This window comes from Umbelopsis ramanniana (assembly GCF_025399195.1).
Source record: "Umbelopsis ramanniana AG unplaced genomic scaffold K450scaffold_34, whole genome shotgun sequence".
NCBI classification, from domain to species: Eukaryota; Fungi; Mucoromycota; class Umbelopsidomycetes; order Umbelopsidales; family Umbelopsidaceae; genus Umbelopsis; species Umbelopsis ramanniana.
Genome location: NW_026252120.1, coordinates 142,232 through 168,984, shown reverse-complemented (window position 1 = coordinate 168,984; position 26,753 = coordinate 142,232). Strand labels below are relative to the sequence as shown.

The 26,753-nt window shown below is 42.8% G+C and overlaps 10 protein-coding genes across 10 annotated transcripts; 4 read left to right on the top strand and 6 right to left on the bottom strand.

Annotated features, from left to right (window-relative positions):
• Positions 1 to 340: 340 nt before the first annotated feature.
• On the top strand, positions 341 to 2,973 carry K450DRAFT_244957 (uncharacterized protein). Its single transcript, XM_051589671.1, has 8 exons — positions 341 to 655; positions 739 to 752; positions 832 to 912; positions 994 to 1,520; positions 1,588 to 1,783; positions 1,846 to 1,932; positions 2,007 to 2,496; positions 2,565 to 2,973. Exons 1-8 carry the CDS (start codon positions 487 to 489, stop codon positions 2,798 to 2,800), a joined length of 1,800 nt encoding a protein of 599 aa, XP_051443887.1. The 5' UTR covers positions 341 to 486; the 3' UTR covers positions 2,801 to 2,973.
• Positions 2,974 to 3,115: 142 nt separating this feature from the next.
• K450DRAFT_244953 (uncharacterized protein) lies at positions 3,116 to 4,650 on the top strand. The gene is made up of 8 exons (XM_051589670.1): positions 3,116 to 3,170; positions 3,239 to 3,375; positions 3,443 to 3,524; positions 3,600 to 3,855; positions 3,921 to 3,966; positions 4,023 to 4,174; positions 4,236 to 4,324; positions 4,401 to 4,650. The coding sequence occupies exons 1-8, from the start codon at positions 3,144 to 3,146 to the stop codon at positions 4,566 to 4,568; spliced, it is 957 nt and encodes a 318-aa protein (XP_051443886.1). The 5' UTR covers positions 3,116 to 3,143; the 3' UTR covers positions 4,569 to 4,650.
• Positions 4,651 to 6,349: 1,699 nt separating this feature from the next.
• K450DRAFT_244949 (uncharacterized protein) lies at positions 6,350 to 7,530 on the bottom strand. The gene is made up of 5 exons (XM_051589669.1): positions 7,425 to 7,530; positions 7,148 to 7,364; positions 6,955 to 7,063; positions 6,719 to 6,879; positions 6,350 to 6,650 (listed from the first exon to the last, which is right to left on the bottom strand). Exons 1-5 carry the CDS (start codon positions 7,514 to 7,516, stop codon positions 6,456 to 6,458), a joined length of 774 nt encoding a protein of 257 aa, XP_051443885.1. The 5' UTR covers positions 7,517 to 7,530; the 3' UTR covers positions 6,350 to 6,455.
• Positions 7,531 to 8,085: 555 nt separating this feature from the next.
• On the top strand, positions 8,086 to 10,865 carry K450DRAFT_244945 (uncharacterized protein). The gene is made up of 3 exons (XM_051589668.1): positions 8,086 to 10,051; positions 10,156 to 10,598; positions 10,656 to 10,865. The coding sequence occupies exons 1-3, from the start codon at positions 8,173 to 8,175 to the stop codon at positions 10,698 to 10,700; spliced, it is 2,367 nt and encodes a 788-aa protein (XP_051443884.1). The 5' UTR covers positions 8,086 to 8,172; the 3' UTR covers positions 10,701 to 10,865.
• Positions 10,866 to 15,355: 4,490 nt separating this feature from the next.
• On the bottom strand, positions 15,356 to 15,975 carry K450DRAFT_244931 (uncharacterized protein). Its single transcript, XM_051589667.1, has 3 exons — positions 15,759 to 15,975; positions 15,573 to 15,686; positions 15,356 to 15,504 (listed from the first exon to the last, which is right to left on the bottom strand). Exons 1-3 carry the CDS (start codon positions 15,862 to 15,864, stop codon positions 15,473 to 15,475), a joined length of 252 nt encoding a protein of 83 aa, XP_051443883.1. The 5' UTR covers positions 15,865 to 15,975; the 3' UTR covers positions 15,356 to 15,472.
• Positions 15,976 to 16,019: 44 nt separating this feature from the next.
• K450DRAFT_244927 (uncharacterized protein) lies at positions 16,020 to 18,937 on the bottom strand. Its single transcript, XM_051589666.1, has 8 exons — positions 18,436 to 18,937; positions 18,296 to 18,359; positions 18,102 to 18,224; positions 17,765 to 18,037; positions 17,520 to 17,691; positions 17,098 to 17,440; positions 16,948 to 17,026; positions 16,020 to 16,885 (listed from the first exon to the last, which is right to left on the bottom strand). Exons 1-8 carry the CDS (start codon positions 18,711 to 18,713, stop codon positions 16,118 to 16,120), a joined length of 2,100 nt encoding a protein of 699 aa, XP_051443882.1. The 5' UTR covers positions 18,714 to 18,937; the 3' UTR covers positions 16,020 to 16,117.
• A 1-nt stretch (position 18,938) lies between these two features.
• Positions 18,939 to 22,942, bottom strand: K450DRAFT_244923 (uncharacterized protein). Its single transcript, XM_051589665.1, has 2 exons — positions 19,221 to 22,942; positions 18,939 to 19,152 (listed from the first exon to the last, which is right to left on the bottom strand). The coding sequence occupies exons 1-2, from the start codon at positions 22,752 to 22,754 to the stop codon at positions 19,090 to 19,092; spliced, it is 3,597 nt and encodes a 1,198-aa protein (XP_051443881.1). The 5' UTR covers positions 22,755 to 22,942; the 3' UTR covers positions 18,939 to 19,089.
• Positions 22,841 to 23,990, bottom strand: K450DRAFT_244921 (uncharacterized protein). The gene is made up of 6 exons (XM_051589664.1): positions 23,721 to 23,990; positions 23,545 to 23,650; positions 23,368 to 23,486; positions 23,213 to 23,303; positions 23,039 to 23,143; positions 22,841 to 22,974 (listed from the first exon to the last, which is right to left on the bottom strand). The coding sequence occupies exons 1-6, from the start codon at positions 23,828 to 23,830 to the stop codon at positions 22,927 to 22,929; spliced, it is 579 nt and encodes a 192-aa protein (XP_051443880.1). The 5' UTR covers positions 23,831 to 23,990; the 3' UTR covers positions 22,841 to 22,926.
• A 12-nt stretch (positions 23,991 to 24,002) lies between these two features.
• On the top strand, positions 24,003 to 26,720 carry K450DRAFT_244918 (uncharacterized protein). Its single transcript, XM_051589663.1, has 13 exons — positions 24,003 to 24,165; positions 24,229 to 24,340; positions 24,400 to 24,466; positions 24,541 to 24,656; positions 24,715 to 24,758; positions 24,828 to 24,956; positions 25,030 to 25,213; positions 25,271 to 25,423; positions 25,484 to 25,562; positions 25,623 to 25,776; positions 25,845 to 25,923; positions 25,992 to 26,066; positions 26,161 to 26,720. Exons 2-13 carry the CDS (start codon positions 24,278 to 24,280, stop codon positions 26,257 to 26,259), a joined length of 1,242 nt encoding a protein of 413 aa, XP_051443879.1. The 5' UTR covers positions 24,003 to 24,165; positions 24,229 to 24,277; the 3' UTR covers positions 26,260 to 26,720.
• Positions 26,393 to 26,752, bottom strand: K450DRAFT_272522 (uncharacterized protein; the record flags this gene model as incomplete). Its single annotated transcript, XM_051593052.1, has 3 exons — positions 26,393 to 26,504; positions 26,569 to 26,681; positions 26,741 to 26,752. The coding sequence occupies 3 exons, from the start codon at positions 26,750 to 26,752 to the stop codon at positions 26,393 to 26,395; spliced, it is 237 nt and encodes a 78-aa protein (XP_051443878.1).
• Between the last annotated feature and the right edge of the window lies 1 nt (position 26,753).

Here is a 26,753-nt window from a genome sequence, read left to right as displayed (position 1 = left end):
GCGGAAACAGTTGATTGAGTAAGCGTTTGCAACACATGTACTGCCAGCTACGTTGTCATTACGTACTTTACCGCTATAATGATGCACAGTAGCTCTCAGTGTTCCTTGTGGTTAAAAACTAGATGTTCGCAACAGGCTTCAGCATTTTTTAAAAGAGTTTATCATGACATCCAATATTCAACCACCCTGTTCAGCCGGACACTTAGCATTGTGCCTGTGGTTTTTCGCATCCATCAGAGTAGGACACAAATGAGTACCAAAAATGGCCCATTTTATTTTAGCCTTAAAAAACCATCGCTATTCTTGGCTTTCTCCAATACAACTTTTCCTCGTTGTTTCTGCGCAGTAGTCAACCTCTGTGATGCATAATCTGTTCCGGAGAAGTAGCAAGCCTAGGTAATTCGCTTTGTACTGATTGGCGTTAGCTGTACCTGAAAGTCGCTTTGAAATCACTAATTTCGTGCACAAAGTACGGAGGCCCCATCAATGACCACAACACCCGTCGAGCCTTTGCCTACACTACCTGTCAATACTAACGGTGATCAAAACGATATTGCTAATACCGTTCCACCGTCTTCGCCTTTGGTAAAGCCAGTTACAGAGAGCCGGCCAATAGACTTCAAGAAATACGCTGTAGTCGTTGCTATTGATTTCGGTAGGTGGCCACTGCCATTTTCAAAACTGACAGTATCCCCAGAGTATAACTAATGATTCGGTTATGGTGTCATATCTTTTTAGGTACAACTTTTTCAGTCGGTATCGCAACGATTCATTGTAAATATTTGAGAGATCGGTGCTTTGCATTATTGACACATTATCTATTGTCAACAGGGATGCAGCTACGCATTTGCTGAAGATGAAAATATTCAAGACATCACGAAATGGCATAAATATAGTGGTTTTTATTCCAAGGTATGACTTGTTAGATTGCTCTCAGCAATACACCCTAAAGTTGTAACTAGCCGACCCTGACGCACATCCTGCTCATTTTAGACACCGACGTTGCTCCTTTATAAGCATAAGCCGCTAAAGGTTCAAGATTGGGGTAACGGCGCCAGATTAGCCGTACTGAAGCCAAATACGAAGGACTCGACTTTACTTAAGTGTTTTAAGCTTCATCTATCGGATAACCAGGAGTATGGCGAATTACCGCCTTTAATAGTTGGATCTGAGACGTTCGACCCTATCAGACCGATCTCGGACTACCTTAAGCTTTTTCATCAGAACGCCATGGAAGAACTACGAAAGGGATTTGCAAATAACATCGAACCTGAAAGATTCCGATACTGCTTAACTGTGCCTGCCATTTGGTCTGACAGAGCTAAGACTAGCATGCGAGAAGCAGCTTTACGGTCTGGTATCATATCACGAGACGATCCCGTTGAACGCCTCATATTAATAAGCGAGCCTGAAGCTGCAGCTCTGTACTGTGAAAAGCGCAGTGAATCTTGGAACCTTCAACACGGAGACAAATTTATGATTGTTGATGCTGGTGGTGGCACTGTGGATCTTATTGTTTAGTAAGTGTCTTGACACTTTGACGAATTTAGTTCTATGCCGATACTGATGATTTCTCTTTGTCTTCAGCGAGATAGAACACTTAGATCCAAAACAACCAAGAACTTTGAAGGAACTTACAAAAGGCCAAGGCGGACTCTGCGGAGGAGCATACATTGACGAGAATATGCGGAAGCTTTTGAGATCGAAACTCAAACGATACATCAAATCCATTCCAGCATGTGCCTTTGAGATAATGATGGATGAATTTGTTCAAACTATCAAGGTACTATGAATGGTCTATCAACTATAGCTTGTTTTAATAATGGTCACTAACGATTTGTTTAGCCTGAATTCAATGGAAAGGACACGCAATACCTACAGCTACCTGCGTCAGCACAGTGTGATCAGACGGACGAATCTATAGGATTGGAGGTATGAGGAGTCATGATTGCATCCACAAAGAGAAAGTGGTATATATCTTTTAACTAATACTTACTTCGATATAGAACGGAATTCTTCTTCTCACTGCAGACGAGTTAAATGACCGAGTCTTTAAACCGGTGATTAACCGGGTTATAAAGCTTATTGACGAGCAGCTGCGACAATGCAAGACTTACATAAACGCTATATTTATGGTTGGCGGCTTTGGATCTTCTAATTATTTATACTCTATGGTTGAAAAAGAATTTCGCGATCGAGTGACCATGATCGCTTCGCCACCTCGAGGCGAGTTAGCTGTCGTCCATGGTGCTGTTATGCACGCACTACATCCAAACAAAGTGACAAGCAAAATTGCGCGGCGAACTTACGGCGTGATGACTCGAATGAAATTTGAAGAAGGGCTGGATCCCGAAGATAGCGCAATTATTACTGTTGATGGTGTTAAGCGTTGTTCTACAAGATTCGACGTATATCTTCGAAAAGGCGACAGAATCGAAGTACAAGATCATCCCATCCGTAAAAACTTTTGGATATCTTATCCAGCCAACACAGAGAGTAAGTATTAACAGGCATACCCTAACCTATAACTGTTACAAGACATTAACCATTGCTCAATTGTCCAGCCGACTTGTATGCCTATGATGGTGATGGGCCAATACCACGGCAGGTTACTGATCCCGGTGTTCGAAAAATCGCAGATTTCCCCATAGAAATCCCGCATCTCCCTGGTGTTCGTGCCGGAGACCGCGTTGACCTTCAAATTGACTTCATTTTCGCCAGCACCGAATTACGCATCGAGGTTCTTGTAAAGGGTCAGCAGATGTCATTCACCAGTAAGCTTGATTCGGAAGATGCGTAAGCAGTTTCCACTATCTACTTTTGCTTTATAATATACCGTAGTATTAGATGCGTTTATTTATCTATTTGTATTCTACAATGATACCTTGTAAATGTTAGAATTGGGGTTGCGAAGATGTATACTATTGCCACAATAACACGTTAATCGTAACTATGTTGTTAATTGGTTCAGCCATGACTTTGCCAGTCAGTTTTGATAGTTTGTATGAACGTTTTCAGTTTGTTCTTATCGTAGACTACTGTTGTCTGAGTTAAGTTTTATTGACGGGGATATGTTCCATAAAATTGGTGAGCAATTGTTCGAGGTTCTTTTGAAAACGTCTGTCACCATTTTGCTACCTTACATGGCCTCACCATCGGAAGTAAGCCAGGTATGCCTGACCCTATGAACTTCTGCGTAAGCGATCGTCGGACACAAATGGTTCTAACACAGTTTCAGCAACAATGGTATTATCGTAAGGAGGCATTGTCCAATACCCCTTCTATAACCATTGACGGATTCAGCGTCAAGAAAGAGAAGGAAGACAGAGCCAAAGGTTGTAATTTCATACAATCTGTAGGCATGACACTAAAACTGTAAGTAAGAAGTCTTTCTTTACACTTTTCGAAGAGACTCGAACTAACTCTGCATCTTCGCGAGTAGACCTCAAATTACAATAGCAACGGCAATGGTGTTCTTCCATCGATTTTTTATGCGAAAGTCACTCAAGGACTACCCATTTTATGTAAGTGAAATGATATGTTTTTGCAGTTGGCTTACTTTAAAAGAGGATATCCCACTTAATGCCAGTTGGTTGTAGGACATCGCCGCGACAGCCATCTTTTTAGCGACCAAAGTGGAAGAATCTGGACGTAAGCTGCGTGACATAGTGACAGTCTGCGCTCAAAAAGCCGCCAAAAACGAGAAACTTGTGCTAGATGAGCAAAGTAAGGATTTTCAAAGATGGAGGGACATCATCTTATACGACGAAGGCGTTCTTTTAGAGGCTATCTGCTTTGATCTGACCATAGAACATCCATATCACTACCTGTTACTATACATCCATGAACTACGAGGTTAGTCACATTTTATGGCAATAATGTAGATGTATGCGTATTGATTGACGTGGCTTTTTCATCAGAGTCAAACCGTCTTGCGCAAACCGCCTGGATGTTTGTCAATGACAGGTATGTAAGATTCTATTTAGCTTATCAACCCAGCTGTGGCTGACCTTTCCCATTAGTATCAAATCTCCTCTTTGTCTTCTTTATACTCCTCAAATCATAGCCGGTGCTTCTATATATCTAGCCTCCAAGCTTATTGCGCACGAATTGACTGCAGATGAAGACAGTGAATGGTGGGAGCTGGTTTCAACCAAACTAGATGAGATAGAGGGTAGGTTTTGACTGCCATGAAATATCCCTAGTTGACCTCATTAAACTGACCTTTTCTGTAGACGCTGTCTTTGATATGTTAGATCTATATTCCTCCAGCACAGCAGTATCGAGTTCAAAAGGCAGATCGTCAAGTGGGCAAGACCATAAGGTATGGGCTTTTATGGCGATGTTACAATTCAGTTTGCTATTCTTATGTTAATGTGCGATCAATATAAAATTTATAGCCAGCATCAGAGTATCGTCCAAATACACCACAACCTAATACACCGGGCCATAACAATAACCAAGACTCTAATATAAATACATCCTCGTTTACACCTATTCCACCAAAATTGACAACCAACGGTAGTAGTGGAAGCTATGAGCCTATAGCGGTGGATTCCCAAAAATAATCACCGGCAGTAAAGCAATGCCTTTGCGCGCCTATACTGTCTCTATACCTGTTGTACACAATTTGTTTGGCTCTATCTGCATGCAGTTATTTTCAGAGGGCTGTAATATACGTATCATTTCAAAAAATAAAATAAAACGTAAAATTAAACGATGTAAGAGGGTTTACAACTTTATAGCTGATAATGCATGTTCAACAGCATCAAGATGTTCATCAAGGTTATTCAAGGTAATAGCTAATTCCTGATAAACATCTTCACTACTTCTCAAGGAGGCTAAGCGAAGTGGGCGCAGTTCGGGTAGCATTGTTGTGGTAGGACTAGAAGTTGGTGACGAAAAGTAGTGGCCAGAGGTGGTAATATTCTGTAGATGTCGTGCGCTGCTATCACCTACACCACCTCCAAACTTGCTGCCTGTTGCAATCCCTTTTTTATCGTCTTCTTGCATTTGGTGCTTATTAGTGACAAGTGCCTTTAAAGGCATCTCATCTTCAGGATGTAAGTTGGTTGTCGACCTTACTCTCCTGGCATATTGAGTAAGCGCAATCTCTGCAGCCTCTGAATCAAACTCTTCGGCGCCTGGCGATACACCAGTAGCCCGTGAGGGTCGGCGGGATCCCGGTCGAGATGGCGGTAATTGATCTGGTAGAGAGCCTTGACGCATGGCTAGAGGCTTACTGATACCAAGACCAGTGGGTGACAATTTCTCAAAGGACCGCGGCGTGGTTGGCGCTAAAGAAGTCTGCTGTGGAGTCAACCTAGCCGTACTAGTGATGGTTGTAGACGTGTTCAGGTCAAACATTGAGTGTGCATCGTGGTGCTCGCCAGATAACTGATCAAAGTTATGAGCATCGCTGTTTTTCAAAGTTGCTGTGGGGGTTACGCTAGTTGAATCCAAAGGCTTTAAATGTGGCGAAGCCAAGGGAACTTGCTGTGCAGATAATGAGAGTCCTACCGCTGACGGAGCAGGGGAATGTGATACATCGAAATGTTCATGACCTATTCGAAGTTCTCCTGCTGCTTTCCTGTCAACCTGGCGAGCAGTTGCCACAGTCGAGTTCACTGAATATGATCCGGGAACTAAAGTTGCACTGGAAAGATCAAGGATTGGATCCGCATTTGTAGAAGGGAAGACCGACGGAGAGATGCTTGGGGTACTTGATATTGTATTGGATGCTGACGGCGCAGAAGGGCTACCATAAAAGGCATTGGGGTTATTTACAGAGAGATTATTGCCTTGTGCGTTCTGAGCAGACTTTGTATCGATGAAGAGGCGTACTAAAGGATGCGTGTCGGAATATGCCCTTTGATATGGACGTCCTCCAAGAGATGGTTGTAGAAAGTCAGCTTGAGTAACTGTTGTATCGTTGGGTATAATGCTGGTAGATGGAGGTGAAACTGAAGTGATGTCGGTTTGTGACCTAAGTATGGCGGGTGGCTGTTCGCTTTTAAAAGTCTACGTAGTGCGATAGGAATTATTAATAACGAGAAGACAGCACCAGTGCACGCTTCAGCAGCAGTACTCACATCAAACTCCCATGCATCATTATTGAGGTCGTCAAAGTCACTAATTTCAAATTCGTCATCTATATCACTTTTTGCCGGTCCAAAAGTAAGTAACATGTATCTTCCGCTCCGGCGGTGTTAGCCAATCCTTAATGAAATACCTGTTATTCATGTCCTGCGAGGTAAAACTGCTTCTCTTGGCCTCCTGTTCTTGCTTCCATTCATCGTATCTCCTTATTAAGTCTATCAAAATGGTGGAGCTTGTTTTGCTAGCAAATCGTATAAATTTGGATTTGAGAAGGTCATCTGCACTCGGTCGCTAAATAAAAATGATTATTATAATAGTTTAAATAAAACGGTATTTTGGCAGTGAGGCTACAACTATCATCGTACCTCATCTGGGTCTTCATTCACACACTGTTCCACAAATTCTTTGATTGCTGCCGAGAATTGTCCTTCTAGTTGCGGTGGTTTTGACCGAGGTATCAGGATAATAGCTTTCATTGGATGATGATTTGCTAACGGAGGGTTGCCGGTCGCAATCTCGTAAATAGTTATACCAAAGGACCAAATGTCGGCCTGACAGTACATCATTTGAGTTAAAATATTTAGCAACAGCCAAAGATATAATGAAGCGCCTCACTCACCTTAAAATCATACAACGCTCCTTCCCGTATGACCTCTGGAGCCATCCAATAGGGTGTTCCCACAAAGGAATTACGTTTCAAGCAATTCATCGATGTCTGACCAGCGACGCCAAAATCACATAATTGGATATTTCCTTCGTCAGTCAACAATATATTTGCAGCTGAAACCGAGATGTATCGAATGTCAGTTAATTGCAATAAGGTTTTCATGATAAAGGAATGTATGATGCTGTTACCTTTGATATCGCGATGTATGATTTTGTTTTTGTGCAGATATCTCAAAGCCATTAAGACTTCCCTCGCAATTACGGCTATATACTTTTCTTCAATTTTGCCAGCCTTCATCTACAGCAAGAGCAAATACAAATACAAGTTTCAATAAGTATAAAACTATTTCACTTTCATATCACTTGAGTAAAATTCACTTACTAGTTTTAGAACGCTCCCTCCTGCGGCAAAATCCATGATAATCCAAAGCTTCGTTTTGTTCAGGAAACATCCATGATATGGAGTAATATTGACAGATCCAGAGCGTGTAAGGTCTGAGAGGAGGGTAATCTCTTTTTGGATATCTGTGACATCGTCTTCGGCAGTGTCAAGATTCAAAATCTTGATTGCAATCACCTTCCCTGACTTATTGTCAAGACTGCACCATGGTTAGTATGCGTAGGCTGTAAATGAAGACCGAAACGATATTTCAACATACCCTTTGTATACCGAACCATATGCGCCTTTTCCCACCCGCTTCAACTTGGTGTATAGCTGGGATGCGGGAACGGCTTGCGAGGATGGTTGCATATGACAAGGTGAGCTGAGCCAGTCGTTGCGGAGTTCTTCTCATGGCCAGAAATTTGTATTGCACTGTGTTCCGTTCCCACTCCACGTACCGTATTACCGAATAACCTTAAGTAAATATTCATAAATTTGAATCCAATTAGAAATGATCAAAAACATATCTACTGAAGAGTATCAGAGATGGGCATAACATAGGTAAACGAAATGAAACACGAGATACGAGCCTACCCGCGCCTCAATGGCATACCAGGTTCTTATACGTCGTTCTATGTTTGTAACATTCTCAATGGCTCTGGTGAAGAGAAACTAGTCATCATAAATGAGCTTCTCAAAATGGCTATATAATGGAGTGTTCTTCAGCACTTTCATAGCTCCAAAAACGAATAGCACAAACTTCGTCCACCCGACAACTACCAGTTGCGTATAAGTACTAGGAAGGCAATGATGTGGTTTTGATTATATTTCTATTGCATTCAAAGAAAGGGACTCAATACTAGCTTGCTTAGTTTATAAAAATGTATGATAGAAGAAATCTCAGGCGAGTGACTTTCACCACGTCGCGTGTTAAAAAATGTTTAGGTTCCACTTTGCCGGTAACGATTACTTCTTAATACCGGTGCGCGTCGCGCTTTAGCAATTTTCAAGCCGGCAGAAAAAGAATGGCCATGGCTGAGCGCCCTCCAAACGACCAGCTTCACCCGTTTTTTCGTCCTCGAGCCAAAGTCGATCAAGAAGCCGAATCACCATGCGTCACCACTACCGAAACTACCAATGCTGATCGACCACAGTCAACTGTCACCATTCCAACCATTTTCCAGCAGCCACCGCCAATCAAAGGCACAGTGGCCGCGTCAAAACAGCCCACGAGAAGGACTGCCTCTAGAAAGCAATCAAGTCCGTGCTCTCCTCAGTGGCCCGACTTAGATATTTTCGAGGGAGGACATATTTACCAGCGTGAGCCTAGCGCTGAAGAGCTCATTGAACTCTTCGTAGGTTACCATGAAGAAAGTCATGATACCAATGCATATTCACACTCGACTTCAAAGCAATCCCGTCGGAAACAACCAGTTCCTGAACAATTATCCTCAGCATTTTTTGCTCACCAGCGATCTCTTCGAAGTGAGCAGGAGACAGAGGCAAAGCGGCGGCCGCGACCTGATTTTGCAGACCTCAAGTACCCATTACTGTCAAGATCACGAATGCTGCGTTTATTAGACAAATTGTATCCCGACGGCTGGAGAACTGATGCCTGTCTATCGCTATTTGAGTATTTATACCCGGCACCGGCGGACGAAGATGCCTTGCCAACTCAGGATCCTCGCAGCTTTCCTTGGCGAGACAAATATCGACCACTTACTATTGACGGATTGTTGGGAAATTCTGGTAACTGTACATATCTTCGTGACTGGTTACAGGAAATGAAAGTCTCGCCCATAGTTGCACCGCTTGAAGCAGTACAAAAATCATCCCACAATGTCACTGGGAAAATGAGTACGAAAGCTAAAAGTTCAAATATTCCAACTGAGCTTCAAGATTTCATTGTAGAGGATGAGGATGGGGATGGATACAGCCAAAAAGAAATCTTCGATATCATGAATGTTTCTATTCAAGACATCGACGAAAATGATCAGGATTTCATGCCTAGTACAATTAAAACGAATAAGCGACGAAAGCAGACCTCAAGTCAAACGAAGAAAATGGAAGGGAAAGCAAGGTCTAATCTGATTTTGCTTGTGGGATGCCACGGAGTAGGCAAGACTGCATCTGTTTATACCGCGGCTAACGAGGTTGGTTACGATGTTTTCGAGATTAATGCGGGGCAGAAGCGAAGCGCCAAAGACATACTTGCCATGGTTGGTGAAATGGCAGAAAGTCACCAAGTTTCTTTCGATCATGTTGACAGAAGTACCTTCGACCCTTTCGCCAGCTTTACCAAGGTGAATCCTGAAGAGCAAGCAGTGACTCACATTGACTCCGTCAAACCTACTGACGAAAAGCTTGTCTCCGGCGACAGCGGAAAACGGAAGCGAGGCAGGCCAAAAAAAGGAGATTCGGCACCAAAAGTCAAAAAGTCTAAAGCTACAAGCAAGGCTTCTATTGGAAGTGGAGATATTACGAGGCACTTCTTAAGGATGAAGGTGAAATCTTTATCGCCACCTCCGGAAACGCCTACCGATAGTTCAGTGGATACGAGCTCCGCAACAGAAGATGTGGATATTGAAGGTCTTCCAACTGCGACAGATATCGAATCCAACACCACATCTACTGTACCTGAGCACAAAGCAAACGATGATCAACAAACAACGGGTAGCCAGGTATCCAATGATTTGGTAGATATTAGCTCAGCGGAGGAGGTGGAGTCGTTGCCTCCGCCACCGCTGGCTCCAGAAGCGCCGCTGAACGAAGCGAGAAATCCGAAGCAAAGCCTCATTCTCTTGGAAGAAGTTGACATCCTGTACGAAGAGGATAAGACTTTCTGGAGCTCGGTGATTAGTTTGGCACACAAGAGCAAGCGACCTATTGTCATGACGTGCAATGGTAAAAACAAAACGGCATTGACCATGCTTTCAGTAGATATCACCAGATGACATTTTGTGCTGATCAAACATATTGCTTTTATGATTTTTATTTTTCCACTTCAGACATCGGTCTTGTACCATATGACTTATTAGCTCTCCAAACCACCCTGTACTTTGAATTACCATCAATTGAGGCGACAACACAGTATTTGCAGCTGGTATGCATTGCAGAAGGGTATCTTATTGATCCATGTGAACTATACTATCTGTGTATCATATTTGGACAAGATCTTCGCAAATTGTTAAACTCCTTGGAACTCTGGTCAAGAAAACAAGCGTTCCCCGGAAGTGATAAAATGTCATTAGGTGTTTATCCATTCTTAATTGATCAAATTATAGGGAGGGATGAAACGTTTCATGATGAGATTGCCACCGTCTTGGCTGAACGACGAGCTATCACCACGAACCATGGCGAATCGGGCAACTTAAGCCTCGAGACGATGGCTAAAGCAGCGGATGCTCAATCTTATATCGATGCTTTTCTGAAAGACAGTAAAGCAGATCAGGTATGTTAAATTTTATCTTGGCAAAACGTACTATAGCATGGTATGGACGTATGGCAGCTTAGGAGAAACAGGGGAAAAACAAGCAAAGATTTTTTTTTATGAAATGGTTATATTGCGATCGGTCACTTATTAGGTATGTTTGCTATGTAGATCGATGAGATTGACGAATATGGACCAAGCAAAGACAATGTGCTGGGTTATAAGATACTCTGGAAAACACCCACCGACTACGATCATTGGGACGTGGATAGTCGGATCGCGAAAGCTGCAAGTACATTAAACGAGCAGGTTGTTCCAGATATAGCAATTACAAGAAGTACAAGCGAAACGACATCTATTCTAGTGTAAGCATAGCAAAGTTTCGTATGGTTAGTAACAAAGAAAAAACGATAAGAAAGGTTGTTCTAATGCCCTGTATTTACAGCCATCACCAATCGACATTGATAGCGCCATTACTACCTTTGCGCAGCAAGGCTCAAGATGCTCGGTGCATTGTAGCCGAATATCTGCCCTATGTGCTCGCTATCTGTAAGTCCGACAATGCCATGTTAATGGCACAAACAATACCAATACCTGGCCAACTTCGAAGTACGAGACGAAGACCGGTACGCCGGTATTTATGGCAGCTCAGCGAAGAGCAGATACAGCAATTAGACAACATAGGGACGCTGCATAAGTCAAAAGCAAGTGTCCATTTGGAAACTGGCATTAAGCTACATTCTAGATTCGAAGAAGCCATTCGTTCCAACCTGGCTACTGAATAAAAAAGGAAACTGGCCCAGAACTGGTCTTTTGAACTTGCTCCTTCCTTCTTCTTCTTTATAACATATTCTTTGCTCCTTCTTCTTCTATTATAATATATCGTCGCCGTATGGCTACGCTAACTGCTACATCGCCTTCCGACCCGCTTCCTTCCAAAGTTTGTGCGGAGTGCTCTAAACCTCTGACTAAACAGTCGGTTCGTGCTCTTCAGTCAGCATATCACTACGACTGCTTCCAGTGCTGGGTAAGTTTGAATCGCCTCCATTTCCGTAAACCATTTAGCCATTGCCTCGCCGGCTGACTTGCTCAACCTGAACTTTCTGATTCCTCCCCCCAAAATAGCCGTACTGACACAAATATTTTTGTTCCCCTTAGGTATGTAGCAAACCATTGGCGTCAGTGCATTTTTTTCCGCTAGAGCAGAATGGAAAACTAGTCCCAGTATGCGAACGCGACTACTTTAAGCGACTTGATCTTACATGCCGCACCTGTGGTGAAGCCTTGCGTGATACTTATATTGTGGCAGCTGACTCGAAATACCACTTGGATCATTTCACTTGCTCGCAGTGTCCTACTCATTTTGGTCCTGATGACTTATATTATGAGCATGAAGGAAATGTGCTATGCCACTATCACTATTCTACTCAATACGCCATTCGATGTAAAGGCTGTAGTGTCACCATTTTCAAACAATTTGTCGAAGGAGATAATAACGAACGCTGGCATGCAGAATGCTACATGATCAATAAGGTGAATTTAACATTCACTATATTACATGTTTCAAAAAAATTATCCTCCATGATTTTTAACACTTTGGAACGTAGTTTTGGAATGTCCGATTATCCGATTTCTATGGGCAGCAACGCTATGGTGAGAATTTCCTACCATGGACGCCTATTAGAAGATTCATAGTATTAAAGTCTACAAACTTTTATCTTATAGCTCTATCCAGCGAGAACCCGGACGCCATGGAGAAAATGGAAAGAGACACAGAAGAAAAAGTGTATCAAATATGGACGGTTTTATCGGCATTTGAAGAGTCGTCTGCAGCAACAATATCCGACATGCTGCTGCATGTCTCCATTGGAAAATACATCGACGGTGTTGATATGGCAAAACGGTTCATCGACCATGTTCATATTCTGTTTCAGGCCATCGATTTACTGGATGGAATGTACGTCGAGAAAAACGAACAAGGTAAAAAAAATTGACGAAATCCCAACTGTCGATCGATGCTCGTCACTTATTGGTATTTTGGTGGATTATAATAGGGCCAAACTTTAAAAAGGAAGCTCGTGCTCTAAGCCGCAAAACGGTTGATTTTTTCGCACTATTGTCCCAAACGCAAGAAAGTGGACTTCGTCGAATTGGTATTACTCAAGACTTATTGTCTTTAATAACTGGACTTGCAAACAATCTCAAAAGTTTGATCCGAATTGGCCTCAGGTCGGCTTTGACATTGGTATGTGTATCCTTCATTACAATTTCTTTTTGCACTTAGCTTGTACGGCTGATTTTTTTTGTATTCTGATATTGAAATTTCGAAGGAACAACAATATGACGTACAGAATGCAGTATCTGTGTTCCTCAAGCACCTTAGTTACAACCGACTTCCACATCGATATACCAACAAAACTTTAGCAATTGGACCGAAAGTTGACTTCACATCCGATCTTTGCTATGGATGTAACAAAATCATAGAAGAAGGGTGCATCAGGATGAAGCGATACCGATGGCATCAGCAATGCTTTTCCTGCAAACGGTGTGATGAAAAATTATCAAATGACATCAACCATGCTGTATTTGATGTCAGTTCTCTAGCTCTATTTTGCAATAGATGTCATGGAGCTGACCCAGAAAAATCGCTGCTTTGTTTTGAATCGGTATCGCTTCTTGAGCAATATTCTTTTTTGCTTTGGGTATCGTTATGCCGACTTGACAACCTTTTGAGAAGCTCAGGTGCGCGACTCTTTTAAAACCATAATAACCTTCATAATCGCATCCTAATGTCGTTTCTTTTCAGAACCGACCTTTCGAAATAGTGAAGATTCCATTCGATCTTCAACACAGGCCTCACGTATGGAGGATCCAAAGGCTAGGTCATTACGGAACAGCCGACATGCGAATACGTTCACAGAGGGTGACAAACAGTACAACGCATTCCAACCTTCTGATATAAAGGATATGCGATCAGGATATTCTCTTTACAAAGTATTTCGTTCATCCTCTCGCTCATCACGCCGTGCAAATACAATCCAATCTGGAAGCATTGATCAGCATGATTCCATACCAGAAGAGACTACTGCTCCTGTCGTAGAGATAGAAACATCATCATCGAAAAAGGCGAAAAGTCTTGCCAAACGATTTCCGCAAGCACGACCAAGAATTAGCATCTTTGGAAATCCGCTGGAGTCTAGATTTTCAAAACAAAGTCTAGCGAGTGAACCGAATGGGTTAGATGCGCGACCTTCAACGGCAGGCCCGAAATTGCAATCGTCAAGATTGAAATCGACTCCTTCCGTTCGACGAGCGCCGAGCATGTCACCAGATCAATGCAAATTGCAAACATATCTTGCTGAGTTGACAAAGCTACAGTACATGGTAGCAAAACATGCTGCCGTTTTACAATTGGAACCTCTTGTACATGAAGAATTTACTATGGATGAGCTATTGGAGCTAGTAGAGCATAAACGTGGCGGTTTATGGAACAAATTGTTTACCTCTCTTAAGGCCAATCGAAGAGGGATAAAACCGACATCTACATTTTCAGTTCCCTTGGAGACTCTCCTGGGACGATATGGGGTCACCACAAAACTCGGATTTGGTCCCTGTCCGCTTAAGCTCCCAAGAATTTTCAGCGATTCTATATTGAGAATGAGGCAATTAGGTAAATACCAAGTTTGATTTGACAAGCGTTAACTGCAATAAGCTTGGTGCAGCTAACACATAGATCGCAGATATGACAGTCGAAGGAATATTTCGGAAGAACGGAAATATTAGAGTCCTGCAAGAAATGGTAGAGGACATTGACAATAATCCTAACGGTCGACAAGTACAGGGAGAGACCAACTCCATTCAGCTCGCTGCCCTTTTCAAGAAGTTTCTTCGTAGTCTGCCGGATCCGCTTTTGACTCAAAAACTTTATAGACTTTTTATTTATTCACAAAGTAAGTCAGATGGCAGATAAAGACCTGCTTCCATTGTGAAAAATGTACTGATTCTATCAAATCAGGTCTTGAATCAGAAGAAGATAGAAGAAAAGCTCTACATTTGCTTTGTTGTATGCTTCCACAGGCCAATCGTGATTGTCTTGAAGCACTCAGTGACTTTTTGCAATGGGTATCTAGTTTCTCATCTCAGAACAAAATGGATATCAAGAACTTGGCAACCGTAATCACGCCGAATATTCTCTACCGAAATGGAACTGAACCCGATCGTCACGAAATTATCACAGCCAACCAAGCGGTTGAAATGCTATTGAAGCATCAAGGAGATTTCTGCCTTGTTCCTGTTGAAATTGAACCTGCAATTCATAACAAGAAAGTTACCCAGTTCTTTGAGGAAAACCATCATCACGCAACTCGCGATTTCCCAAAGGTGTACAACCGTCTCACAAGATCAAAAGACAATCAAGTCTACGCTACCGTACCTCCAACTCGTACCAAAATTTCATAGTACACCGATCATATACGCATTCGGTGTACTAGATAACTTTTTTCTCGCCACATATATTACTCACTCTGCTTTGTATTATACTACCAGTGTATACACATTTTACATACAATAATTTACTTCATCACAACAACATATTCAACATACACTGTACTGGGATGTTGTTTGCCGTCTGATTACTGTGAACGAAGAAAGTAATGGTATCTCCGCTTTACAATACGTGAACAAGATAATGCTAATCTCTGAGGCCATAAATGCGGCTGTTCACACCTGGTAAAAGCGTTGTGTGGGGGATGGGAAGGGAATGAAAAGTTGTACTCAAGACCCATTGAGGTCAAAAGACCGAGGCAATGAATGAAAGATAATTTTTATGTATATATAATACAGGACCAGAACCAGAGACAAACAATATAAAGTGTAATGTAAGAAGCTCGAGCTAATCAAGTTGACTTTGCGGCACTGATATACAAGACTGTAAATAACGCAAGTGGTGTTAGTACTGGTGACGAGATCGCGACGACCACTTCCGTGAGATCATACCGTTGTTACCGCGAATGAAAGTATCGCCATAGGAGTTCTTTAATTTCCCATCAACATATTCTTCAGTGTTCTCCAAAGCAATGTTCATATAGCCGTCTAAGCACGCCAAAACTCCTGTGAAGTCATGTTAGCGTTCAATCAATTCAATCACAAAGTACCGCACATCCACCAGTATTTCCAAAATACCTTGGTAGTCGATGCCAGAATTAAGCTTGACAAGCACTTGGCGTCCGATGACGGAATTCAAAAAGTCGCTAGGTGTACGCGAAGATGATTGCGGCTTTCCTTCCATGGTGTATACGTTGGTTGGATCGGAATTCGGCCAGAACTGTTTATCTCACAGCAGAAATGTAGAATTTACCAGCAAAAATTAAATTCTTGCGTCACGGTAGCTCTGCACACTCCCTCCGATCACAAAAGACAAAAATTACCGGCGTTCGCCTAATATCTATGATACTGTAAAGTGGATGTATTGGCAAAAAAAAACAAAAGCATAACAGTGTAAGAGAAATAAACATGAGGTAGAAAAAAGAAATAATATATTATTACAATCTAGCAATGCCATTACTATCTCGTTTCCAAAGATGCTTTCCGGCGTGAACAAAAGGTTTGATAATTTCCTCATAACTCTCGTGAACAGCTCTATGATTCAACGGCTCCATTTCCGCCATGGCAGTCATTTTCTCATAAACTTCACCTTTGCTGTCGCCTAGTGCAGAATTCAGTAGGTAGTCTGGGAGACCAAAGGCGTCGACCAAAGCTACAGCATCGGGTCGCACTTTTCCTAAAAGCTGAACTACTTGCTCCTTTATCATCGTGGCTTGATCGGATGACAGGTATTGAGAGCATAGGAAATCCGCAAGTTCCTCCTCCATGGTATAAAGAGCGTACAAAAGTGCCATGGTCCGCAGGACACTAAGCACTTCCTTGGGAAGTTCCTTTTGAGTAGGTCCAGGGAAGACGGCGGCCAAAAAGTTGGACACAATGAAGAGCTGACAATGTGCTCGTGAGATTTGATATACCAAGACCAGCATGGAGTTGAAAGTTCTATTTTCTTGATCTGTTTTGCGAACAAACGTCTCAATCATTTGCGCGGCTCTAAAACGGTATGCCGACAAGATAATTTCGGGATTGAGGAAGTCAGCTGCCGACTGGGCAGGGCATCGAGCACCACTGTTAGACAGGTAGTCTTGGATGTATCTTTCCGAGAATGTATTAAGCTGTTGGTTACCCTTATTAGCTGCAACGGATCTGAAGGTTTTACCCAGGTAACGTGCCGTTTGCTGAGTTAAAATATAATTATCGCCTTCCCACTATTGATTCAATTAGTGACCATGCTATTAACAGACGATAAATGAAACTTGCATAAACTTACAGTGACTTTTGGAAGATAGTCTTGGTAAAAGTTACCGAAGCCAGAGAACATGGAGTATCCATGACCGCCACAAGCGCGACTGCAGTGCAAGATAGGATTTTAGAAATGATGCCGTGACATCAACTTTAATAGGATGAAAAGTGCAATTACCGGCATTGTTCGATAGCAGCCAAAGAGATGGTAGTGGTCAAACTCTTCAATCCAGAGCTAGTAGCGTGAAGATCAGCCAGGAATGAATAATCACCTTGTGCCATACGATCCTGGTTCTCATTGTACATCTTATACATTTCTCTGCCAGTGAAGAAACAGGCATATGCTTGAGCAATCACTGGGAATAATCTGTACTGAACCATGTTGTAATCAATGACAGGAGTTTCTACAGTACGGCTGGTGCCTTCCAGTTTCTTGGGATTAGAAGCATCCACAAATTGAGACCGAACAGCTGCATAACGGACAGCAATGGTTGCTGCTCTTGCAAGTACGTATCGACTCTCTGTAGAGGAAAGGGATGTTAACGATAAGCTACAGCTATATAAATGTTGGGAAACGGTTTGGCTCGCTTTTCCACTTACCCATCACGATGTTAGCTCTGACAAAGACCATTGTACCGTACGAAAGCTTAGCATTGGGTGGTTTGACATATTCGCCAGTTGCTTTGACTACCTGAGAGAACTTTGCGAGCATGCTGATGTGGGGAATTCTGTAGTTATCAAACATAACAAATCCATTGTCGACAGTATTGAACTTTAGGGCACAAAAAACAGGTCAGCAAAAAGGTCTTATTGCAGTGGATAGCTCACAGAAAAAGGGTACATACGCCAAATTTGGGACCAATGTCTCCAACTGTTACTCCGTTCCTTGGACGATGATCCTCGAGGCTTCGGACTTGAACAATAAAGGGATGAGGGCCATGATCTTTACCCTGAGTGATCAAACGGGCCATGACACAGGCGTGGGTAGCAGCCTTTCCGAGGCCACCGATCCACCATTTGGCTGCCGTCAGAGTTGGGGAGTGGAGGATGAAAGACTGCGTAGAAGGGTCATATGTTGCAGTTGTTTCAAGACCTTGAACATTAGATCCGTGCCCAAGCTATTACAGAGTCAAAGTGAGCAAGAGAGTGCGGAGTCTAATAAAAGTACAAGGAGACACCTACCTCTGTCTGTGCATAGCACCCGATGATCTGATACTTTTCTGCAGGCCGTAAAAAGAAGTCCTTTTGTTCCTCTGTTCCTTGGTTGGCTATGGTTGGCATGAACATACTGCGATGTAACCGGAACTATAAGTCATGGTCAGTCTTCATCACCAGCGCACGTCAAACCAAGACCTTTGTCCGCATCTCTATTTTACCTGATTAGGTTCATCGATCAACATGTCTGCAATCAGTGCTTCGTCGGCGTTCCAGTTGTGCTGTCTATAACCAAGTCAAAAAGACATACGATTTAGCCGAGTGTTCCTATTTTCTCACTGAATCATCCTCAACGACTAACCGAATCAACTCTGCATATCGCTTTGCGTTCAACATAGCCCGATCAAATCGTTGGTCTCGACCTTGGTAGTATCTTTGGCTTTTGTCTCCCAGAATAGGGTCATTTTGTAAAATGTTCAGGATAGACTCTCGGGCATCCAGGTATTGCTGGCCATGCATGTAGACTGACAGCTCTTCCGGCTTGAAAGAGGCATTTTGTCGCTCGACGGCTAACAAATGGGTTCCTTGTGGCTCGGCAGGCTTGAGTTTAGGGAAGCGAACTCGCTCGTTATCCACCATTACGCTTGAGAAGATGAAGAGGTTCAGGTATCCACACTATAACATTTCCTTTTATATGTCACATTTACCCCAGCTGGCTTAATTTTGCTGACTGTTGAAATTCCTTTGTCTGGAAAAGCGATTTTCCATAAGTCCGATGGGCATTTTGTTCACACCCCATTTTGTTTCGTTTGAGCCTGAAGCAATCGAAACCATGCAGAAAATCCCATTCATACAGCAGATACAGATACATTGAAATATAGGATGAAAAATCGTACTCTCTTCAGAAATTTATTTTATGAGCTATTAATTTTTTACATGTTTAAAGACACCTGCGTCTGATTTTGGAATCAAGTCTTATTGTATTTACAAGGGTATAAGAGAGTAGGGTTTCCACTTATACGATGAGTTCACAAGATTCAGATAAATGTGCTTTGCTTCCACAGTAACGGCATGCATCCTAAACAACAGAAATGATAATGATGAATACGAAAACAAAACGTAAGAATCTTATACTACGAAATGTACCTGGCAGTCGCTACTTTTGTGTCCTGCTTCTCCGCAATTTCCACATTTAATGACTCGGCTATCTCGCCACATATTGTTGATGCGTTTTCTATCCCGATCATGATTCTCGACCGCAGAGCTTGAAGATTGATGCCTTGGCTTACTTAGTGGCTGGCGTCGGTGTCTGTCCTCTCTGCCTTGTCCAGCAAATTCGTCATTGGAGTAGGTACGACCACTATTACTTTCACGTTCCATGTTTCTTCGGCTGACATCGAAATGGCTGCCCTCGGCCGGCTCAAGCAAGTGGACTTTAGCCTCTAGCTTCAAAATATATCGACGTGCTTCTTCCATCTCAAGTGCCTTTTGAGCTTCTCGTTCTCTAGCAAGCGTCACCAGTTCACCATAGCGTGCGTTCATGGTGTTCAGCTCCTGCTGTACCGAAAGAAGGGCATTGACCAGTTGTGCATTCTCAACTTGAAGGCTTTGGACCACAGATACAAGGGTATCGGGGTGTTGATGAGCCAGATTATCGTGCATAGCAGATGAGCTCTCAGTTCTTGTTGAGGGTGCCATTTGAAGTCCAGGTGGTAGATGTGGTGCTGATTTGGTCATCTCACCCGAACCGACTTCCATAGCAACCGAAGCAACAGACTTCTCCATCGAACTTGCCATATCCCATTCACCCTGTTCACTTCGATGTTCACTTTGCTTATCTTGATCTTCCAAAGTATTAGATAGTTGGAAAGTAGGATCCTGCTTCATAAAGTTTGGCACTCCCTTCTCGGTTTGCTCGTGTACATCCAAGACAGGGTGTTGTGTAGTATCGTTTTGAACTTGGGCATTTAGTGAAGGTTTACTTGGTTGTTGATTGGGTTTTGATGACCAGTCATTTGCCAATGTCTGAGGTACGTTGTCCCATCCACTTTGGTCCATAACGTCTTGGGAATTCAGCTGTTGACCCCAAAGTTTGCCAGTGACAGGTTGCGCCTTCTTTTCAGAATCATCCCACACAGCTGCGCCTTTGTTGAATGTGATATTCGGCTTTTCACCCCACAATGGTGCTGTTGGTTCCGCTGATGGCCACGCATTGTCCGTTTGCTTTTCAGATTTCTTTTGATCATCGGCAAGCGCTGCTGGAGCAACAGGAGGCGTTACCCAGCTTGATGCAGGAGGCATTTTTGACTTGTTTTTAGAAACAGTCTCCTTTGATTTCGCTAAAGTATTAGTTGCTTCCACCTTGGGCTTTGCAGAATCCGCCTTCTTGTCTTTGAGATTGGTGCAAGGCGTCTTTTTTGGAGGGGATTCAACCGTATTAATAGGTGATTTTTCTTCAAATGGAGGCGATTTTGATACGGTTGCCTGGGCTACCTTCGAAACATTTGCTTTCGAGCCAGTGTTAGGCTGCGTAGCTGCCATGGTGGCAGTTTGCTTATTAACACTTGGTACCTTATTCACACTAGAAGACTGGTTGTTAGCATTGATAGGTTGGGAAGATTTGCCAGTTGGCTTCTCAGATTGAGCAGCCTCGCTAATGACTGAAGGTGTAGCAACGGCCGCCACCTTAGAACCAGTCGTGCTCGTAGATGCCTTCTTGTCATCGCCATTAGTCTGGCCTACAACTTTCGCAGGTACAGCATTAGTGGAGACAACTTCCGCTGTTGCAGGGACATCAGTAGTAACTTCTTCATTATCAGCATTCGTGTTTGTATTAGCGTTCTTCTTCTTCTTCTTTTTCTTCTTACTACCGCCACTTCCTGTAGGCGGAGAAGCAGTTGGTTCTTCTGGAGTATCGGTTGGCAAACCCATGGACTTGAGCAAGTTGTTTTGACGCTTCAACGCCAAACTATCTCCTTGGATACGCATGCCCTCCTTTAAGTACAGCTTCCCTATAAGCCCGGACAACTGAGTTCTGCCGGTGTGGACACCTTCCTCAAAATCAAGTATCAAGTCGTCACGTTGAGCCAAAAGCTCTTCGTTGTCGTCCACAAAATCGAACATAAAGTCATCCATGGCATCGCACTCCATTTGTTCGCCTTCCTGCATGACCGAGATTAAGGTCACAAGAGCCAATTGAGCAAACTGTTGTTCTGGGAAGACGTTCGTTGCAAATTCGGAGGTGAATGTTTGTCGAAGGGACTGCTGCATAACTTCAAGCTTCTTTAGTCTCTTTTTGAATTCCTTGTGAGCCAGCTTCTCCAAACGGCCAAAGACGTTCTTCTGAGATTCCTTTTCGTATTGCTCTTTGACGCTATCCACCTCGTCGTATAGTTCCTTGAGCATAATCTTCATTTTTTCTTTGACATTCTCTACATTGTCTTGAACATGTTCAAGGTGCTCGGGTTTCAGCACAAAGTTTCGCGCAGTGGAGCAGCTGTCCAACACAGCCTTATGAAATTTCTCTACACCGTGAGTCTTCATGTCTTCCATCTGTTTCGCCAAAATAGCCCCACAAAGCGTTTGCAAATTTTGAACCAGATTGATTGTTGCTGTGTATCTTGCTGTCATGAATTCCTTGTCAAATAATGTTATGGCGTCGCGAGCGTTGTCAATATATTGGTAGAATGCGTTGTCAATCTCTTCTACTGAGGTTGTATTCTTCTTTTTCTTGAAAGTTTCTGCATAAGGGCCCCAGTATTCGTTAAATCCAACTAACTTATCCCGATTGTTTCGGCAGAACTCGGAAACAAGCATGACGAGGTCTGGGCCCATTTCCTTTCGCCAATCCGCCATCAACGTTCTGAGTCCGTCCACAGTTGCATTGAGATCTTTCCAGACATCCTGCAAAAGCTTTTGAATATCGGTGAAAACAGTATTTGTGACCTTTTCAAACTTGTCTGTGAATATCTTGCGTTCCGTGTCCAGATCAGCTGGTGTCTTTGCCATTGGCTTCCTGTGACCACAGATAGCCTGAGATTGTGAAGCAAGAACTTCAGCCTTCAGATTTTTAAGCAAATGGAAGCTTGAGCTGGGGAGGGATAGGGATGTTTTGTCTATGATAATGGCGTCTAGCAATTGTGATGGATCTTTGGGATCTTCGGGCAATGGAATGGCGTCGGGAAAACTATCAAAGACGATAGGGTCGAAGTAGTCGGGTAACCAGGACATACTGTTCGGCAGTTTTTGCCAGCTTTCGCATTCAGATAGGAGACTGCTCAAGAACTCGCCTGGTGGGGTACTTCTTTGCGTTTCGGAAAAGTATGTCTCCATCAGCTTTGAGATTCGCGTACAGACAATTGAAGCGACCTCTCTAGTATCTGAGCTGGGGCCTCCAACACACAATTTATAGCCGCCTGGACCAGAGATGGTTCTCAGTTGCGACATTTCTTCCTGAGTTTTCGAATTGTAAGCGAAGTGTCGCTTGTAAATGAATTGTGCCCATTCACGACAATACAAGGTACGTGTGGCAGGCTCGCAAGCCCGGAATTTTGCCAATTCCTTAGCAACAACAGAATGGTCTACCCTAAGGCAATCAAGCGTCAGATCTGGCGATTTGACCACAGGATCAGCTTTGGATTTGGTGGAACTGGCATTAGGTGCAACCTTCGCAGATGTCATTCGAGTAATTTGTAGATGTTATACAGAAGATATTATAAAAGAGCAAAAATGGAGGGACTGGAAGGTTGTATGAGCGAAGCGAGAACGTTAAGCTTACAAAGACAGTGAATAAGAAAAAAAAAATTATGGAAAACAATCGCAATTTTGGCAGTGGTTACCAATTAGGATCACCTCAGGTGCGATCACGTGAGTCCGCCATGACCGAAGCGGTCTCAACAGCCTGTTGATATATAAGCAATGAGTACACCTCTTGACTATCATACCATATAAACCGTTCGCATTACCTGCTCAAATTGCCCCAATGATTGTGATACATTATTACATAGTCCCGCCAATTGATCTCTTTGGTTGACAATGCTTTTCATAAGGTCTTGATTTTGTCCTTGCAGCTACAATCGCATCAAATTAATTGAATGAGTTTGCTTTTCGTGTTTTTGATTCTATAACCGCTTCCATACCTCAGCATGCTGCTTCCGTAACCGCTCAATTTCCGCTTGCTTTAAAGGTACACTCCGGGCACGTAATGCTTGTTCCGGTTCAACAACAACCCTTTGAAGTGATCATATTAGTCTTCCCTCGTATAATCGATGCCTTTTAAAGATCGGCCACTTACCCTGCTCCCGACCTCCTGGCTTCTGCTGTATTATTTCGTTTTGCTTCCTCCACTAGTTTGTCCAGTTCGTTTAATTTCTCTATCAACTGTCGTTCAACCAATATACTGTGGAAATCCTCCTACAAACAAGCAATTAGAATCTGGCCGCCCAAACATAGTGCTTCCTGCATAACCTACCCGTATAGATTTTTCAAGATATTCGCAAACTTGTTGATGTGCCATAACCAGAGCCTCGTGTTGCTGTTCATCTAGTTCGCTGAAGCATATTGCGAATTTGGCGTAACTGAAGTGCAGATCGGCCAGTGAGCAGTGTGGAATGCGCAAATGGAGCGAATACGATCATGCCAACATACCTGACAGACTGTATTATTCGTTCTATGTATTTTTCAAAAAGCATATTGAGTTTTTTCGCTCGTTTTCCAAGACCATTCTGATCATTAGTCGTGGATTTCGGTGGCTCCATTGTGATTATAGCGAAGCGGAGAAGGCAGCCCGCGTAACGACCAAGTTTTTGAAAATTTCGCGACTTTTTTCCACTGTAGTCCTAAACGCGTTTTACACCGAGTATATTTGCTGCTACCAATATTACATGTTAGGCATGGCTAATGAAATGCATCATGCTAAGCGTAAAGAACCGCCGAACGACTCTATAAAGGAGCCCGACAATCGGTACGTTATTCTCTCCATTCCTACCCAACACTCGGAGACTCTCCATTCATAAACTTTTTCTAGGCATGGCGAACCCAACCGACAGGCCTCATACACAACAGCACTGCTGAAGCAACACAAGATACTAGTGTAAGAGTTTTTTTATGTATACATATGTAGGATTGATAAATAAAACTGAACTTCTTATTACAGGCAATCCATATCAGAACTTGAGCGTGATCTCGATCTGCTGAATATAACCATGGCTCAGAAGTCTGATACCTTGGACCATGAGCGGTGGGCATTACATATGGAATTAGAGAAGGTGAGTAAAGGGATGACAGTAGTTGGATAATACAATTCGAGGTGACTTACACGAGACAGCTCAAAACCGCTCAAACTGAGTTGTTCAATGATGCCACCTCAACAATGGGTGCAACTGAACCAAAAGGTGAGTGCATCGAGATTCTTATTGTACTCAGTGACATCTCAGACTTCAATTGGATACTGACGCCAAGATAAAAGTGCGTAGAGTAGCCGAGTGCGATGCTGCTATGTATAGCCTACTTCAAAGTAACGAGCGATTATCTGGTGGTATTGAAGCAAACGTTATGAAATTGAAGAATACAGATAACTCCGAGGTAAGTTCACGGTCTATTCCGGGAGCATCAAACTTAGGTGCTGATGTTATGTTCACAGATAGAAAATTACGAAAGCAAAACACTGGAACGATTACGGCATAGGTATAGGTTACTTATAAGCACATTTTTGACTTCAGATTGACATACTCACTATGCATTTGCTTTCGAAAGAATTGAATCATCTCACAAGGATCTGGTCATGTCTGAAATTAACTTGGAATCTCAAATAGTAGCAGTACAAGTTTTAGAAAAGGAAAAGGGAAAGCTGAATGGGTTGCCACAGATACTGCCAATCCTAAGGTACGTGTTTTTTTTCTTTGGCACGTCAACCGTACGTGTGAATTTAAAAATGTAATGCTGAAATTTTATGTAGGTCATCCATAAAGGACTATGAAGATATCATCAAAAAAGATCGACAGGCTATAGCGCGGCTGGACAGCGATAAACTTTCGCCATGCATATCAGATGCCGCGGATTTCTGTCTGAAAGCAGCTACGAAAGCGCAAGGAAAGAGGTCTGATACTGCAACTAGCGCCAACGTGGAAGCTTATGATAAGGTATGTGTTAATTTTGCAACATGTGGTTACGCTGTTGCTCACATGCTGGCTGTGCAGATTATCAAACTTTTGATGGAGCAATCCGCCGCCAATCAATTGTTATTGTACATTTTAGAAGTTGAAGAGGAGCTACTGAATGAAAGAACAGACCATCAACGAGCGTTTTTGTTGGATGTTGAAGAGCTTGCTCATCAAATGGATCCTTCGCTGGTAAGCAATGCATACCATGGTGCTACTAATTCAATCGTTTCGCTTATGCCACTTTCACAGTGTGACAGATACATTGATTCTAACGACGAAGAAGAGAGCTTCCTCAACAGCTTCAAACAAATTCTTAGCATGCAAATAAGTAAGACAACCTCACTCCATTTGTTTTCTGATGCATTCATAACTCTGACTTCAATTGAAGAGGATGCAGACGATATGCTCGATGAAGTTATGGACCCTCATCATGAAGACATACCAGCAATAGAGCATTTGGAGAGGTTGAAGAACGAAATTGAAGGAGCCAACGACCGAACGGAATCATCCATGGCAGAGATAAACGAAATGATGCTTGAAAGGTATAATGGTTTTTCAGATAAGCTATTGACATGCATACATTCGAGATTAACCTGGAACAACCTTGCAGCGAAAATGCATTAGAAATGATGGAAAAATTCAGCGAAGTGTATATCAAGGATCAGGAATCAGTTACGCACATATCAGAGGTATGATATAGAGCACGGATATTGCTTTACGTGATATGCGAAAGTTAACACAAGTTGGTGGAACATAGGAAACATTACAGCTACACGAACAGTTGGAAAACTTCGTAAATGATCTACAAAATGAGATACAGCACTTCCAAAAGGTAAAAAAGCACAATGTGCCTGAATCGAAACATATCATGGACTGTTGGTACCTAACTCTCAATAATTTTCACTTCACACTAAAATCTCTTATAGGAAACGGCAACCTCTGCTGAACTAGCCGAAAAGAAGCGTCGGTTCTCTCTTTTCTGGACTGATCAAAATCTGTTCCAAAAAGAATTTGGATCAATGTAAATTAAACTTGTAAAAATCGAAACAATAATGTCCAACAAAGACGATTGTCATCTCCAAATACTCGTGTAATAAAGATAATCACATAAAGAAAATGCTGTATTCAGTTTTTTTATTGCACAAGAGTTGGTGACATTTAGACGTATAAGCCGACCGAGACGAAAGTGAAAACGGTTCCGACACCGAGCATGATAGATGCAGGCATGGCGAGTGAGAGCTGCTCCATAATAGGTGTATTTCGCTTTTGACTATAGAAGAGATCAGTAACGTGTATGAGCAAGTAACGATTGCATCTATGCTTCAATCACTTACACCGCAAAGGCTCCGGTGGCAACGAGACCAATGGAGACAGTGATGTAGGCGACAAGTGGGAACAAGCTTGGGGGCATGGGCGCGCTTACAGGAGAACCCTCCTTCCAAAGGTCCTAGATCAAGTGTCGTTAGTTGCTAGCACATCAATAGAGTCCAGGGGCATTGAGCTTACCAGAGCCGACATG